Here is an 18,412-nt window from a genome sequence, read left to right on the forward strand (position 1 = left end):
CTAGTATATATAGAGTGGATAACAACAAGGTCCTACTGTAGAGCACAGGGAATTATATTCCGTATTCTGTGATAAACCATAATGGACAAGAAAATGAAAAAGGATGTATATATATGGATAACTGAATCACTTTGTTGTACTGCAAAAATTAACGTTGTAGATCAACAGTATACGTGAATAAAACAAACTAAAAAAAATATGTTACAAGCTTAAGGGCTCGAGGTCAGGAAATGTGAGTTGAGTCCTTACTCTGTGCCAGGCACCTGCTGGGAACTGAAGACAGAGCTGAGGTCAGTCCCAGTTTGCCATGAGGGCACTGAGCAGAGAGATGCCACACCCTCTACCTTAAAACACAGTGTCAGGAGCTGTGCTTACTGGTGGATTCAAACCCATAAGGTGTGCACCGTCTGGATAAAAAGACAAGGGCTAAATGAAATGAAATGAAATGAAATACCATGAGAAATTATGATATGGTATTCAAAAATAATGTAGATGTTTAGATTGGAGCAGCTAACAGCCTATTGGCAGACCTCTATTCTTTCACTGCTGTTTTTTCTTATTCTTTCCTTAAGACTTAGCTCAAACATTACCACTTTCAGGAAGCCCTGGCTGGCCCCCAGGTTGGGTCAGTTGCCCCTTCCCTGTGTTCTCTCAGTACTGGGCGTCCTTCTACTGGGGCTCTGATCACACAGGGACGTGAGTTTCTATATACATGACTCATGGCAGACCACAGACTCATCTGCATGAGATGACCCAGGACCCAACTCAAGGCTGAACATGTAGCCCATCCTCAACCACTGTTGATGAACTCAATCTAACCCTTCAATCTGCTTCCAATATTCATTCCAAGCTCCCAAGACTGGGGCCATCTCCTCTGTCTGAGCAGCTAAAATGGGGGGTGGGGGCAGTGCGGCTGAGTTGGGGCACCAGAAAGGAAAGACACTTTACTTACTCGGAGACCTGGCAAACCAGGAGGTCCATCCTTGCCTCCTGGACCCATCAGACCCTTTAAAGGAGGAGAAAGGGGAAAAAACAAGAGAGACAGACCATGGTAAATACAGAGTAAAGACCACAGGATATACTTCGCCCTGTCACTCTCATTGGGTAGGAAAATACCATCCCATTCCAGTGGGGAAACTGGGAGGTTAGAAGGGAAAAAAACACCCTATTCCCTCAAATCTATAACACTTAAAATATGTGCACCTATCTGATGTAATTAAGTGTGATTAACAACCAAGATGTAGGCACCATCATTCACACTTTAAAGATGAGTCCAATAAGGACCAAAGGCCTTGCATCAGTGCTTTGTAAAAAGTGCGCACGAAAGAGGTGCCTGGAATCCAAGTGTCTTTAGCTCTAAGCCTGGGGCCTTTGCCCCTGTATCTTGCTAGTTCAGCAATAACTGGCTTGAGTTTTCTGACTCTCCATCAACTGCGATATGCAAAATGACAGTCTGGATAAATAAATGAAATCACCTGAGGAAGATCAATTTCCACAAAGCAAAAAAACACAAACAAACAAAAAACAAAAAACAAACTGGTGCAGGAAGAGGTCATACTGACCTAAGTAAAATCCTGCCCCCTAACACCTCACTAGGTACCTGCTGCCTGACCTCAGACAAGTCACCGGGCATCTGTGGACCTCAGTTAGTGCATCTCCAACGTGAGGATAATAAACCTTCCTACCGAGTGGTTGTTAGGACCACATGAAGGATGGGTACAAAACCCCTGACAAAGCACCTCCTGACAGCACCCTGATTTATACCCAAATGTATAATGAGGTCACGTAGAATACGGCATGAAATGTGAATGGGAAAATGAAAACTTCAGCTCTAACTGTGACTCTTATCACCAACTTTACGGGTGAATTTGGGCCAGAAATTCCCTCTCTGTGCTTCAATTTCCTCATCTTCAATAATATGATTATCATGCAAACAGCTACTATCGCCACATTTTGCATAACTATTAAGTGATGGAATTGTATTTAGGTCTAAGGTCTTTTCCCTTAATAACACCATAAAAGTGAATACATGAATGGACAAACTGTAGTAATTAAAGGTTTAAATCTCCCTTCCTCACAAGGATTACTGCAGTGAGCTCAGGGCACACATCAAGGGAAGGAAGACCCTGCAGAAGTGAGTTTTCATTAAGCATCAAGAGATGTCTCACATTTGGTCTGCCCAGCTGGCCCTTCTTTATTACACTTAACCAAACATTGCTAAAACTACCAGAACTGTTTCATCTTGGGGAAAGAATCAAAGATGCAAGCCTCCTCAACAAGGATGGAGAATGCCACACACTGTTTCCATTTAGAGAATGGGGTACATTTTCCTCTTTCTGGGATTGCTAAACACAAACTCAAAATTTTCCATTCTCAACAGAAGTCACTGAAGCCAGGTTCTCGATTTGATTCAATCCAAAGAATATTTAGGGAGCAACTGCACTGAGGAAGGCCCTGGGCTAGGTGCTGGTGGGGATTCAAAAAAGACAGAAATAACAATTGATATCAGTATTGGGCTTAATAAGGCTTCACAGAACAGTGCTTCTTACATTAACTCATTTAACCCTCACAGCACATTTATGTAGGAAATGATGTCGATGACGGTGATTTCCAACTTAGGAAAGCAGAAGAGGATAAGAGGGGTAGAGTTCAAAAACACAAAGCTACTTGGTGGATGAACTGGGACATGAAACCAGATGCTCTGGCTCCTAACCCCAAGTGCCTTCCATGGCCACATTGCTCCTTATGAGCTCAGACTGCAGTCAGGTCCCACTCTGATGTCCCTCTTGAATATCTGTCAGGGGGGTCACTCCTTCATAAGCACGTATTAAGTTCCCACCATGTGATAAACATGTGGATTTACAGACAGGAGAGATATTGGCTGTGGCCTTAAGAACCTCCCACTCCTGGTCTCTCATCACTGTTCCCCACTTTTCACAAGGTCTCTAGGTAGGCTGTTGGGTTTCTGAACTCCTTCCAAGGGAATTTCATCACCAACATCATGCATTGTACTCAATCCCATTCGATCAAGAGTATCTAGCCCAGAGGACCTCTTCAGAACCCTGGACAGCTCCACGGGGCTGCAGGGTTGAGGTAGTCTGGTGTTTGCAAGTACTGAGGGTTCAGGACCCTCTCCTTGTCCTGTACAATGGGTCACAGGAATGACACATGCAGAGAATTCTCATCAATCATCTAGAGATTGCAAGTGTTTACTCACAATTATTTCTTTTTCACACTCCTTTCACATGGATCAGTCCATGTGCTTTCATCCCTGTATCTCCAGCCTTAATATTTCGATTGCTATAAAATAAAGTATGTGACCACAAGTGTTTGAGGTTTCTTCCTTCTCTCCCTCCCTCATCTACCATAACAAAGTTTACATGAGGGGGAAGGACTGCCCATTATTACATCCCAGATCCCAGAGTGAGAGATCAAGAAGGCTGCCTCATGAATTAAGCAGGGCTGAGCACTCCTAGCTTCTTATCCCTTAGTGGGAGCCACGAAGTAAAGTAATTCTCCTCTGTGCATCTCAGAGGATATACTGCTGCATTGTGCACTCAGGAATGAAAAGAGCATGGACCAGTCTGTCAGACAGATCTGGGTTCAAAGCTCAGTTCTGCTTCTTAGCTGTATAACTTTGTGCAAGCTACTTAGTATCTCTGTACCAATGTCTTCATTGGTAAAAGTAGAAAAATAACAACTTCACCCTTGCAAACTTAATATGCATGTGTTTGCATGTAAAATATACTACAGTACAGATGGTCAGTTCCTGCCAATTATGACCTGAAACATATGTGCATATATGCACAGAGAGCTAAATACTGAGAGCATACTGCATTACCTGCATTATCTACTTTAAATCTCTCAACAGTTATAACAATGGTGGAGAGCTCTGGAAACCAAGCCTTGGAAAGGTTAAGCAAGGTATCTAAGGTTGTAGAGACAGAAGGGAGCTTTTCTGACCTGAACTTTTCGATATGAAATTGTTCTAATTATACTGGAATTAAAAACATCTTCTAAGTTTCTTCTAGTTTTGTCCCAGCAAAAACATATACATTTATCCTAATGAGGAATGGGCCTTATTATAAATCCAATTATAAATCTGATTTATGGACATTTCAAGATAAGAGTTGTTTTATTTCCTTCAGTAAAACAGTCACTTGAAAGAAGCAACAGCATGTTACCAGGAGGAGCAAGGTTCAATCACTGACCTGTGGAATTTACTGTATTCTTATTAATTATCCTTAGTATCTGAACTCACATCAAAAATGATCACAGAGTCCCTTTGAATGGCCTCTTCCCAAATGGTTATTTACACATCATTAAATTCTTAACAGAGGGAGAAACCGAAGGCTGAAGTGTTCCAAACCACTGCAAAGTCGGTATTAATCAGAAACATGCGAAAAGCAAATGTGCACTGGAAATGATTCAACTGGCATTGAAGTGTCCAATGTTTTTATTCCACTTTATCTGAAAGGAAACTAAAACAGCAGACTGAACACCAGAAACCCCAATCCTGGCATGTTTGGGACTGGGGGCTCTGAAGGCAGGCTGCCTGGGCTTCAAGTCCAGTTCCACACTTGCTAACTGCATGATCCGTGCCCAGTGACTTCAGTCTTCAAGGCCCAGTTTCCTCCTGTGCTAGATGCTGACAACAACCCCTGTCACTCAGGGTGACGGGATGAGCTTCTGAAATAACGCAGAGCTCGGAAGCGAGAATGGCTATGATTTTCCAGACCTAGAGGTGTGGACCCCGGGCTGGGGAGGGATGACTTACCGGAGCGCCTGGTGGCCCAGGAGGGCCCTGGTGACCTCGTGGTCCCGGGGTTCCCTGGTAACACAAGTCAAACTAGAATTAGCCATGACTCCCCGTCCTTATGCCCCGGGCCACCACCCATGACCCTTTGCTGACTCAGAGTCTTCTTCCCAAGTTCCCAAAGGGGACCCAGAGACACAGGGTGGGAATCTGCATCCTTGGCAGAGTCAACTTGACCTGTCTCTGAAGGGCTCCACCTGAGCTCAGCAAGCAGTGCCACCCCACGCCAGTGGCCTTCCTATTTCTGCCACCACCTAAAGCCCCACGATGAGAGGACCCACATCCCTCTTACCTGCTCGCCCTTCAGGCCCTCTCTCTGCACCTGAGGGACAAACCAGATGTCAGCAAAGCTGGTGGCACCCTCTTAATAGTCACCCTCACTCCACTTCATGGCGCGTAGGCACACAGCCTGCCGGAAGGCAGCAATTTCTGACCTGTCTCTGATTTTACCCCATTTTCAGTGGGCAAAGCCTTGTATTCAGCTCGTGTCATCAGAACAGTCCCGCCTCATTCTCAGAGGCAACGATTCTCCCAGCTACACAATCCTATCAGTGTCTGAGTCCGTGATTCCAACCACGGGTGACTGCATCACTTACCACCGAGCCCGGTACCCCGGGAGGTCCTGCCGGCCCCACGGCACCCTGCGGAGAAATGACAAACGTTCCAACAGAGGGTACTTTGTTCCCTTTGTGCATATACATACACATACATACACACACACACGTGTGTGTGTACGTATATATATATATACACTTTCTTTTTCAGATTCTTTTCCATTATGGGTTATTACAAGATATTGAGTATAGTTCCCTGTACTATACAGTAGGCCCTGTTGTTTACCTATTTTATAGATAGTAGTGTGTACCTGTTAAGCCCAAACTCCTAATTTATCTCTCCCCCCTTTCCCCTTTGGTAACCATAAGTTTGTTTCCTGTATCCGTGAGTCAATTTCTGTTTTGTAAATAAGTTCATTTGTATCATTTTTTTTTAGATTCCACAAATGTGTGGTATCATATGATATCTGTCTTTCTCTCTCTGACTTACTTCACTTAATATGATAATCTCCAGCAATCCCACTCCTGGGCATGTATCCAGACAAAACTCTAATCCAAAAAGATACATGCACCCCAATGTTCACAGCAGCACTATTTATAACAGCCAAGACGTAGAAGCAACCTAAACGTCCATCGACAGATGAATGGATAAGGAAGATGTGGCACATATATACAGTGGAACAGGACTCAGCCATAAAGAGAATGAAATAATGCCGTCCGCAGAACACAGACGGACCTAGAGAGGCTCATATTAACAGAGGGTACTTTCTGCCACCTGCTCCTGCTGGTCCCCACACCCCCAAGGCCCCCGCTTACCCATGCACGTCCTCAGGACCACCTCCTTCTCTGTGCTCCAGCACACACGCCATCATGTGGGCTGACTGACTTAACAATCTCAAGTGTGCTGTCTCATTCATACTTCTGCATCAAGGTTGCAGGAGCCTTGCTCTCACTTAGGTACCCAGTGCCGACAGCTGGCTGGTGCTTTTCCCACCAGTTTCCCGCTCAAGAGCACCCCTTGCTCCACTGTTCAGTGAGCACCTGCTCGCAGCAGGCTCCGCACTACGCACATCAAGAGAGTGATCACACCCTATGGCGCGTCCTCTGCGCCCAGTCACGGGTTCAGCACGTGGTCAGCGCGCAGTAAATACTTAGCAAGTGACAACTACCACAGATGCTGTGATGAGGCCCGTCCATTGTCACCAGATCATGATGTACAGAAGTTTTGTTTTCTGCCTCCTTCTGCCTTACCGCCAGGCTCTGATGGCTGTGGCTAGGTCAGGTTTTCCAGAGCGTGGGCTACATCTTGGTTCTACATGGGGCATATCTGTCGACAGAAAAATCTTCCCTGTTACTACCCTAGTGCCCTATAGCTAAAACGAGGACACTGCTTGTAGCCAATGTTCCCACATGTAGCTTGGAGAGATGACTGCATTTTCCCTAGAGGCTCACTCAGGGAGCACAGGAAGCCTTGAAAAACTACTGTTGAATAAGTTGGCAAAGAGTAAGTGAGTTGCTGGATAAATAGGAAAGCATCTATTAAATCCTAAGGCTGAGGATTAAGAATGAAGGACTCGGGGCACGTCTGTCACCCTTCATTGCATTTGAGGTTCTATCTTATGGACAGGACCTGTTTTCTCTGACTGGTGCAGTTACAATTCTGATGGTCCCACTGCTTTCTAAGACTTGGAAAAAATCACATCTCTTTACATAGCATCAGGTGTTTTTCTAAAATCTCAATTAAGAATGTCTTTTTAAAACAGACTATTTTTAGAGCAGTTTTTAGCCACACAGCAAAGTTGCGTGGCAAGTACAGAGTTAATGAGGAGTGTCGATTTGCCTTGCTGTACCTGCCTTTCTGTCTCTCACATGCAATAACCAAGTCCTGCCTCGGAAACGTGTTTCCATTCTTGCTTTTCCTTTCCATGACACCACCACCCACATACACACGGGTGCACACACATGCTCACACACGGCACTCTTTATCACCCTATATCCTCTCTACACACTTCCACGACCTGGGTGCAAGCCCAGCTGCACGCAATCAGAACCCAGCTCGGGTGTGTCTTCTCCATTCCCCCATGAGCCTTCTTCAACTCTCCCAAGCAGAAGTCTTTTTTCCCTACACGCCCCCAAACCTTATTAATATTTTGCCAATATGATTGTTAGAAGACATTCTGAACTATACTGTAATACTTCTGTGTGGCTGTCTTAAATGTACAAAAATATAATATATATAAATATTGATATATATAAAATATATACATAAATATATATTATATATAAATGAGAGAGAGAGCTTTATGTGGCGGAATAACGAAGCTTTTGAGGTTCATACTGTATCTTTCTTCTTTTATTTACACGCTGCCTCATTATTACATTTATTTTTATTGTCTCCATTGTTGCATTTCTCATCATCATTACACCACGGAAGTGAAGTTCAATGATAGTTATGAAATCAATTAATCAACGCATGTTTTCTCACTTGCATAGGTAATGTTACAGACTATGAGATCAAATGCATTAAACCATTATTAAGGAAAACTAAGATCCTATAGTCCATCCATAAGAATTGTGTATGTATAGCTAATAGGTATCGGATCCTTTTTAAACGCCTGGCCTTGTTCCAAGGACTTGACATGACGTAAATCTTGTCCTCTCAGATACTACCCTACCTTAGAGATGAGGACGCTGAAGCACAGAGATGTTCAAGGTCAAAAAAGCTCGTCTGTCCTTGAATCACTTTCTTTCCACCACGTGGGTGCCATGTTTTTCAAAGATCTATTTTATCCCTTGGGGGAGTCAGCCTCCAAGATGGCCCCCGCCTCCTGATTCACATCCTGCGCAGGACCACACTGCACCACTGCTCGTCTATGTGGCCACTAACACACAGCAGAAGTCAGAGGCACTGCTGCAGGATGAGGTTATAAGACATGACTGTGGGTTCCCCCTGCCAGACCCCAGTCTCAGAGCGCTCACAACGCACTCTGGGGAAGTGATTTCCACTTCTGTGAGCAGCCCCAGGGAGAGGCCCGTGTAATGAGGCCAATGGCCACCAAGGAACCGAGGCTTCCAACCACCCTGTGAGTGAGCTTGGAAGTGGATTCTTCAGATGACATAACTACACCCTGGCGACAGCTCGGCCTCCTGGGAGACCCCGAGCCAGAGTAGCCCAGCCGTGCCGCTCCTAGATTCCTGGCCCTCAGAAACTGGGCGAGACCACACTTCTCAGGTTCAGGATGATTCGTTATGCAGCAGAAGATAACTAATATAACCATGGAGTCAATCCATTAAAACTCTTAATACAGAAAAGGCAGAGCATCCCCTGATATTGAGGTCTGTGGTGCATCCTCGTATGGGCAGGTAGATCTATACACCTTGGTCTGTAGCCACTGTGGCGTCTTGAACAAGACACCCTACTTCTCTGGGCCTCTGTTTTCTCATCTGTAAAGTTAGGGGGTTTAGAAGATCAGCTCTATGGTTCCAATGACTTTCTCAAATTGTAAAGCAGCTAAGCTTTGTCCCAGTGATGTTCTCTCAGAATGAGCTGAGACACATTCTATCACCTGAGAACCACTGGTTTCTCGACTCTTCCAATGAATGCCCCATATCATACCATGACCCTTGACCGTGTCTTCCCATTTCTGCTGCATTCATCATAATAAGCAATGCACAACTCAGCTGCTTACCAATCAGGAGGGGCCAAACGCCTCTATAAGTGAAGTGGAAGGTTGGAATTTATAACACACACAGACACACACACACACACACACACACACACACACACACACACAGTATTGGGAAAGAGCTGTCACCTAGATCCAAACTTTAAGACACATTCTCTCTTCAGGACTTGAAATAAACTATTTATTTTAGGATTTAGCATCCCCTCTCAAGGAACTGCAAGAATACATTAAAACCCTGACACTAGGATAACATAACAATGTAAATCTCAACTCTAAAAATACTTCGAGAGAGAATAATTAACTCAGCTAGAATTGAAGCCCAAGTGAGCAAGTTTGGAAGAGATCAATATTCTCCAGCCACCTTTCCTAAACAGAGGCTTGTTTAGCTTGTATATCTTTTTATTTATTTATAACTACACCCTGTCTGCTTCGGTAAAGAGTCAGAGCAGCCTTTTTCTTTTCCTTTATTTTCAGCATGTGCTGAGAACTCGTCTGGATCGGGCAGTGACATTCACCTGAACTCTGCAGTGTGACACTGAGAAATGCTGCATCCCTGGTCTCACCCTCCTTGGTTTAGCTGGATTCCTCCTGCTGCCCATCTCTCTCCTAGCTGGTCTCAGACCCAAAGTCTGATGTATTTCCTAAGGGCCTAAGATCTGGAAGAAAATCTTTCTCTGGTACTCAAATGCAGGGCTGTATTTCATCACTCCTCCCACTATAATCCAGAACGCAGCACACCTTCTTAGTTTCCCTCTGTGACCCTGAATGCCTGGGAAGGTTATTATCTTCATACAGTTTCATAGCACTTCACAAGTTTACAAAGAAATTTTACATGCAGTTCTTTCTGTTGAGATAAATAAATCCTAAGCAGCAAATTCACTGAGTTAAGCCTTGTTGTGAAAATGTTCTAAAATAGATGACCAGCAGGATGAGATAAAACCTTATTTTATTTATGAAATATCTAGCACATTTTCAGGAGTATAATTCTGGTTAAAAAAGAAAAAACAACTAAATGTTGCAGAGGAGAGAGAAGGAGAAAAGGAGAAAGAGGAAAAGGCGTCTGTGAGGATTTTTTTTTGCATTTGTTCATATTCTGCGTTAGTCCAAAAAGCCATTTAAGGGCAGCACAATATTTTAATATGTCCGGATGTTATATAATAGGGATTTTCGTTTGTTTTTTAAACAGATTTTTATTCCTAAAAGTAGAAAAAAAAGGTTTAAATACAATAACCAGAAATTTCTTGTAGGCTGAGTTCTAATGCCGGACTCACCACCTTTGTCTGCACTTTGTTCCCAGAACTCCAGCCTGGGCCCTCCAACACACACACCCCAGGCCCTGATTTGTTCAGCTCACACACCCGCTTGTCAAGAGCCATCTGTCACCCCAGGGCCTGGCTTACCGTTTCTCCCTGGGGCCCTGGCACGCCAGGAGGGCCGGGTCTTCCCTGGAGGAAAGAAGGAAAGGAAGGCCGTCAGGGGCAGCAGAGGAGAAGGAAGAGGCCGAGGGCAATGCGCCTCCAAATCTGTACCTGGTCTTTTCCCCAGGAGGCACCGGTCCCCTTCGACAAGGCTTCCCAGACTGCACTTATTGCTAGAAAGTTCTTCCTCAACTAACCCAATGCCACATCTCCATGTGGTCCCCTTTGGACCCATAGATGCATCTTCCCACACCATCCTACACTTGCCTTTATTTTCCACTTAACAGTGTATCTCAGAGAATATCATATCAGGACATTAGAAGCTCTATTAATTTCCACATTAATTTTATATTATTCTCCTGTATCTATTGATGAGCATTAGGGCTGTTGGTAATCTTTTACTCTCGGGGACAGGACTGCAATGAATACAGCACTTTGAACACGTGCGCATCGCCCATGGCCTTTACGTTAATGATCACGTGTCGTACTGCTGAGGTGAGAATGGATTTAACATGGTGTGCTCTCTGGAATCCCTCCACTCTGGCGTGGAGGAGCCCACGTGTGGCCGTAAGCTGGGGGCTGGTCACTAACCCTCCTGGAACCCCCAGCCGAGCAGGACAAAGGCCACAGCCCCCAGGCCCTATGAGCTCTGCACAGGTCCCAGCCCCGTCCGGCCCCTGGAGCCAATGCCTGCCTACCTGCTTTCCAGTGTCCCCGTGCTTCCCGGGGAATCCATCCAGGCCTCTCTCCCCCTGGCAAAAGAAGGAAAGAGAAGAAATGAAGAACAGAGGGACATCCCCAGGGTCAATGTCATAAAAAAGGAAAGGCCGGCAAAGGCCCTTAGTTCCCGAGCATGCTCTGTTCGCCACGAGGCACCAGGAGAGCCAAACACACACACACACACACACACACAGCAGCCTAGAGTTTATGTGTATTGGGGGTCAAGGAGCATAAGTTAAAGGTCAGGGAAACCACATTCCCATCTCTGCTTCTCATCTAAATCTGTGACCAAGTGAAGACCACACAGCCTCTTGGAGCCACACAGACTCCTTATCTCATGGGTCTACATGGGGGTCAAAAACAATAATAAATGCATGGGGCTGATAATGTAGCTCATAAAACTGTGGACACATTTTACACATCATTCATCCACCCAGGAAGTATGTATAAACGTCCACTGTTTGCAGTGCATGGTACAGACCTAAGAGTTAACTGCTGGATCACAGTGGGCTACCATCCACACAACCTCCACCCATCAGCTTATGCTCACACAGGTGCGAATCTCTTATTAGCTCTGGAATCTTGGGCAAGTTGCTTCACCTCTCTGAGATGTTTCTGTTGACTGTGTTTCCTGGGGATGAAAATTATCCCTTCTTTGAAAGATATGGATGACTAAGGAATGAGATGGCTTATCTAAAACACCTGCTTATGACAGCCAGTGGATAAATACCAATGTTCTCCTCCAAGCCATGCCCGTGATGCTGGTGTGTTCCCCTTACGGCTGACTCCTCGGGTCCAGTGTTCCTTGCTGGTGTCCTTCTCCCAGCTGGGCCCTAAGAGCTCGGCTGATGGAGAGAGATCACTCCAAAAGGTGGGTTCATGCTGGTATCAACAGCCTATGACACAGCTTCCAGAAGCCCAGGCTCCTTCTTTGAGTGCCTCAATTACAGCAACTTCTCTCGTTTCCAAGGGCTATACTTGCCGTTCTCTCTGCTGGCTCCTCGGTGCCCTCAGGGCTCATGTAAATGTCACCTCTTTGGCCTTTTAGTCCGGATTCGATGTCCTGTTCTTCCCCAGCATGGTCTCATATGTGTCCCCCTCACAGCTCTGAATCCGATTTGCATTTATTCTCCACGTGACCACCCTTCTCTCCCCTCCCCCTGGAGGACCGGGCTGGGTTCACTCTTTTCGTTGTTGTGTCCCCGGAGCCCCGCCTGGAGACGCACAGTGTGGCCCCAGCTGACACTACTGAATGGCTGCAGCACGGCACAAGAGAAGGATTCTGAGCTCTCCTTCTACTTCCCTGTAACTTTCTTTCTTAAGTTCTTTCTTTCCTTCTTTGTTGTTTTACGGTTGGTGTGTCTTCCAGGATGGCGTCTTCCTTTGCATAACTGAAGAGTCTTGGTTTTCTGCGCATCTTTGCTCTGCCAGTCCGGGGTGCCTGCCTGCAGATGCTGACTCGGTGTACCCGGCCCACCCCCTGGTGACTGCAGGGTAAGGGGGGGGGGCTTCTTTCTCTCAATCTGGGGGCAAAAACTGGTGCTTCCCACTGGACAGTTCAAGCAGAGGTCAGGGGAGGAGATGCCCAGCTCTGCCGCTCTCAGGGCGGGGCCTCAGTGAATCACTGACAACCGTCCCCGGATCCCTTGGCTCCCCATGTCCACTGACTTAGACTCCGGATAGTCCCAGCGCCTCTCCCCGTTCCGCAGGCTGCACTGCAGTTTCCACTTTGCATCTACGTAAACTGAACCATGTATATTTCCTATCCTTCAGAGATGATTTTAAAATCCTGGAACAATGATGTACGCGTTTCTATTTCCAAGCACTCATATATTAACTCTTTTAAAGTCTTTCCATCACATGAAGTTCGGGCTAAACAGAGAGGAGAGCTGCCTGCAGTTTCTCCCTCTGCCAAGTGATTCCACGTGTGCTACTGCATCTTCTTTTCCTCCGAACGCTATGGGGTTGGCAGGTTTGAGGATGACCCCGATGAGGAAATGGAGGCCCTGATGTAAGCCACTTACCCCAGCGAGGTGTGACTGCATTGGCACCAGCACCCGGATTCTCCTGACCCTCAGTCTTCTACGTCTACCACCCCGTGGGGTCTGAGCAGAGGCCCCTGGAGGACCACAAGCGTCTCTTCCATTGATTCCCAGAGCAGGTGATCTGGCAAGAACGCCAACCCCCTCATTTTACAGGTGAGGAAACTGACAACCTTAGGAGGTATAGCTTATCCAAGGTCACACAGAAACTTAGCGATGGAGCCAGGACTGAACTCAAGGCCTCCTGACTTCCATTCCAGAGCTCTCCTCGTGGCAGGCCAGCCTACTGAACGTCCCCCAGGGCACTTCCACAGGGCTCAGCAAAGGAAGGAGTGTTGACCACAAGTCCTACCTCGCAGCCCATGTCCCTATTTCTTAACAGCCTTGCACTTACTCATCAAGGTCAGTGGAGCCCAGAAGCAAGACTTCTCCCAGCTGCCACTCAGGACAGCTGCAGGGTGCAGGGCTCGGGCTCGGCTGGACGTGGCATCAGCGGTCTCTCTCCCTGCTCAGCACACAGAGGGTGGGGCAGGAGGGACGCGACTGGGGTGCTGACAGGTGTGTGTCTCCATGAGCAGGGGATGAGAGAGGGAGGGAATGAGCAGGAGAGGACGGATGAGGGACAGAGATGAGCCGAGGGACAGCAGAGACAGGGACAAAGAGGCAGAGAGATGTGGACAGGGACAGAGCCGGAAGACAGAAGACGGCATTCTGAGAGCGGGTCTTTAACTGCAACACCTTCCGAGCCCTGCTGGGACAGGAGGTGGGGCGGAAGTCACAGGGAAGAATGGGGTCAGCGTTCAAACTAGCGCGAGCACGGCCCACCAGAAGCCTGGAATATGCAAATCAAAGCAGACTCAATCCGCGTCTGCAGCATCTTCTGGGTACCAGGAGCTGAACACACACTATCCCATTTAAAATTCACATCAATCCTATGACACACTGTCCCTGCTTTCAGTAAAGGAAAATGAGTCTCAGAGATTAAGTGTGCCATCGTGGCTCACACCGCTCAAGAGAGAAGATCTGGTATTCACTGTCTCAATCCTGGGGGCTTGCGGTGAAGGCCAGGGGGCGGCGGGGGGGCTCCCCCAGGCCAGGTCCACTTGCTGTTCTAGGTCTCCGACAGCAGAGGGCACACGCAACCCGCTTAAAAGCACAAAACCCGCCCACAGCCCCTGCCATCTAGGCTGCCTAGTCTTGAGGACCCTGAAACCTCCGTGTCCCTGTGCACATTTAACGCGGGAGGGGGTGTGTGGTGTGCTTCTTCCACTGGGCACTGGCTCCATAAAGATGTAACCACACACACCCAGCACACAGGAGAAAGTCAACAAATACTCATCCCAGTAACACCTGGTGGGCAACGCTGCCAGCCTTTCCAGAGCCACGTGGATTGAAGGCCATGGTCTTACTGACGACTCAGCGTAAGACAGAGTTGGGGGCTGGTGTGGGCGGGATGCACCATGGCCACAGTCCCTTCAAAACTCCCACTTCCTTTCGTTAAACGTTCAGGGGGTGCCTACCGGGTGCTAAGTCCTGTAGCTGCTTTCGCAACTAATTTCATCGGATCCTCAGGGTCACTTCCTGAGACAGATGGTGTTACCTCTAGATGTTAGATAAGGACACAGGTCAGAGAGACTAGAAGCTGGTGTGAGGTCCCAGGGCTGACAGAGGCAGGGCCAGGGTAAGACTCTGGTCCTGCTGATTCCAAAGCTGGTGCTCTGACCGCTTCACTCCACCCCCAAGCTGGGCTTCCCTAGTCCCAAACCAGGGCGGGCAGGACCCCTGGAGCGTCCTCCCTGGGGCCTCCGGAGCTCGACAGCCACACCCACCCGAAGTTGTGTGGGGAGCGCGGTTTTCCAGATAGAAGAGCTGGGGCCGCCGCGTCCAACTTCTGGCCCCTAGGGAGTGGACCCCTCTCTTTGTGACTAACTAGATACACTGTACCATTCGCCGACTGTCCCGAGCCCAAAAGCCCCCGGACAACCCATTCGGGCCTCACTGCCCCTCAATCACTAGGAGGTCCTTGTGCCTACAGAGCCTCCACACCTCGCTGCGCCTGCAAGGCACCTTCTGGAAGATGCTTGAGGCAAGGGCTAACTCCCGGCCCCCGCCTCCCAGAGAAGGCCCTGCCAGGTGCCTGGCGGAGGTGGCCTCAGTGACGCACGGCCACTGGCTCGCTCTGGCCCAGCTCCACGTCTGGCCAAGCCAGGCAGCGGGATGCGCCTGTCTCAAGGGGCAATGGAAACTTCCTTCTTGCTGATTTCAGAAATCTGAGAGGTTCACGAGAAAATAAGCTGTTTTAAGTACTCATCAGATATAAGAACTGGAAAGGAGCCTAAGAGATCATGCAGCCCAGGCTTCTTGTTTGACAGATGGGAAAACAGAGGTGCAGAGAAGGAAACAGCTCTCCCCAGAGTCACCGAGAAAAGTCGGCAAGGGAGCCGGAGCTCAGACCCAAAGCTGAGCTCACAGGGCTCAGGTTATGCATGCCCCCATCTTTCTCTGTCCTGCTGTTTCTATACTCTCTCTCCATCTCTCTCTCTTACTCCCCACCCTCCATAAATATGGCATATGTTGCCCGGCACTGCTCTAAGCATTTTGCAGATACTCATTTAATCCTCACGGTAACCTTACGTAATAGATAGTTACTCTCAGCACTGAGGAAACCTGAGACTCAGAGGTTAACTAAACTCTCCAAAGGTCACACTGCTTGCAGATCCCAGAACTAGGACTGAAAACGCAGGCAGGCTGGCTCCAGAATCTCTGTGCGGGGCTCCCTCTATGCCACGATGCTGCTGCCTGGTGCAGCCTGGGGAGACTGACGCTGATGGGTCACCGGCTGGACTTCCTCTCCTGGGGCTCCCCTGCAGGTGGCCCCCCACTCCCCGAGCTTCCCTGCAAGGTGGCGCCTGCAGGGGGCAGGGCTGTGGCCCGTCTGAAGAAACAGTCCCGGGGGAATGTCGACTGTTCAGCCCGTGTGTCCTGCGGGGAAAGCCCAGATGGGGAGCGAGACGTTTCCAGCACCTGCTCTCCTTACAACGGGCCGCATCAGGAAACGCATCGCCTCTGGGCTCAGTTTCCCCCTCTGGACAATAACGGGAGATCTCCAGGGTTACCTATGGTCCTTTCTAGATCTGATAATTTAGAATTTTGACAGGAATGCAGCGTTTCTTGGCCGGAAAAAAAGTGTTAAGACTCCAAAAGCTTAATGGACGAGCCACCCAGCATTATATGGGAAAAGGCTGTTACTTCAAAACAGAACTTTGGGAAGAACTAAGCACTGAGTGTGCAGACTGAGTTTTCCCCCAGAAACACAGGTGGGAAAGGACACGGATGTCTGTGGATGTGTCAGTTATGTGCTGGACACTTTGATTCTGTGGTCTTATCCAAGGCTCCAACAAGATTCAGGGAGGCTGTGCATGTTTCCATTCCGCAGACGAGAACCTGAGGCTCTGGTACAGCAAGGGGCCGGCCCAGCTCCTCTGGGGCAGAGCTGGCTCCCCCTGGGCCTGCGAAGGGTCCTCAGCTCTGTACTTCAGTCTCGGCTGAAACCCTGGAAAATGCAAACTCCTCAGCAGCTCAGCTTAGACTGCCGCAACCAGGGAGCTTAGGAGACCGTCTTTCGGCGGTGCCGTGCTCCTGCTCTGCTTTCTCTCGGTGACATTTCCTGGCTTCCATGACGTGGTCCATGCAGCAGCTTCCTGTTCACCATTTCATCCACTCCGGAGGCTTCACCTAAGCCTAAGTGCTAAGATGCATCTTCTAAATCCATCCTACACATCTCTAAAAAAGTCCAAGTTCACACACCTGTTACCGAAGGTCCTCTGTAATCTGAGTCCGATCTTGGCTCCTGCATCACTCCTCATCTGGTGCCCAGTGCATCACTAGATGAGGCCTGGCCAGGTGCTCCGTGTCAGGTACTACCCCAGGGCGTGAGGGCCCCAGAGGTGTGTAAGGTGAACAGGGTGTGAGCGGCGTGCTCAAGTTGCCAGGGGGCTACAGGTGTGTGTGCGGGGCTGGGGGTGAAAGGCAAACAAATGTGATGCACGTGACCCATGAGGGTGAAAACCACAGGGGCTCCAGGGGCACGGACGTGCAAGCTCTGGGACAGGGCTGGGGACCGAGGAAGACTTCTGAGGAAGTGGCGCTTGAGCAGAGAGTGGAAGAAGGTCACACAAATATTTAAAATATTTGTAGCTGGGCGCTGGGGGGTGGGTACATGACTGGGGAATGAATGGATGAATAAACAAATGGATGAATCAACTTAACTTTTCACAAGCTCCCAGTCCGACTGCAGGCTTCTTAAGGACTGAAGTTATGCTTTTACTTTTTGGGGTTCTTTCCAGCACATTAAAAAAAAAAAAAAAAAAAAGCACTTAAAACATAGATTCAACTGGGAGGATTCCTTCCATATTCTTTCATGAGGCAGAAGACACTTGTGGGAGGTGCGTCCGGAAACCCCAGGCACTGCGTGTGAACCAGATGATGGGCAAGGGCTGGGGCCAGGCGCCTCACCGGCTTCTGCCTCAATCCAGATCCCACCGCGATTTTACAATGCAGGGGACTGAGGCCCAGTAAGGAGGCGTCTTTCGTTTCCTAATTTCCTTTTGCACACTCCAGATCAGTGCTGTGCGGCTTGAGCCCACATCTCCCGGACCCCAGGGCGTTTGGTGGCACGTGGTCCCCACGTGAAGCAAAGCAGAGTCCTCTGTGGGCGGGGGACCCTCACGCGCTCCTGCCCGTGGGCCCTCAGATGCCGTGACTGCAGGCCTGGCCCAGCCCCGGGCCTCAGGCAAGTGGCAAAGCCACAGCCTTGACCCCTCCGTGTGGGGAGCCCTTCCCAGGGGATCAAGCGTTGGGTGTCCGCGTCCTGCAGTGCTGTGTCAGCACTGCACCTGGATCTGATGGCCAAGGTCCCGGAGCTACCGGGGGGCTGCACCCACCTCCTGCCCTTACACGACCAGCCGTGTCCACGCTACTGTCCTTTGCTTCGGTTCCCACGCCTTCGATTCACCAGTTATCCTTCTTATGGGGGTCTGGTCTGAGGACACAGGACTCACCGGTTATTCGCTGACTGGTCTGCCCAAGGCCTACGGAGGGCTATCCACGCTCCAGGCTGTACGCTGGGTACTGCACACCTCACAGGACCACGAAGCGAGTTGACCCTGTGAATCCG

The 18,412-nt window shown here is 48.7% G+C and overlaps 1 protein-coding gene across 2 annotated transcripts in view; it reads right to left on the minus strand.

Moving 5' to 3' along the window:
- Positions 1-18,412, minus strand: part of COL22A1 (collagen type XXII alpha 1 chain) — a 242,295-nt gene that overhangs the window by 129,967 nt on the left and 93,916 nt on the right. For both annotated transcript variants that reach the window (XM_068525749.1, XM_068525748.1), the window contains exons 16-21: positions 11,173-11,226; positions 10,457-10,501; positions 5,413-5,457; positions 5,109-5,138; positions 4,778-4,831; positions 953-1,006 (exon numbers count right to left, since the gene is read on the minus strand). In XM_068525749.1, the coding sequence (XP_068381850.1) occupies positions 953-1,006; positions 4,778-4,831; positions 5,109-5,138; positions 5,413-5,457; positions 10,457-10,501; positions 11,173-11,226 (282 nt within the window). The remainder of the gene's footprint in view (positions 1-952; positions 1,007-4,777; positions 4,832-5,108; positions 5,139-5,412; positions 5,458-10,456; positions 10,502-11,172; positions 11,227-18,412) is intronic.

This window comes from Eschrichtius robustus, chromosome 17, assembly GCF_028021215.1.
Source record: "Eschrichtius robustus isolate mEscRob2 chromosome 17, mEscRob2.pri, whole genome shotgun sequence".
NCBI lineage: Eukaryota > Metazoa > Chordata > Mammalia > Artiodactyla > Eschrichtiidae > Eschrichtius > Eschrichtius robustus.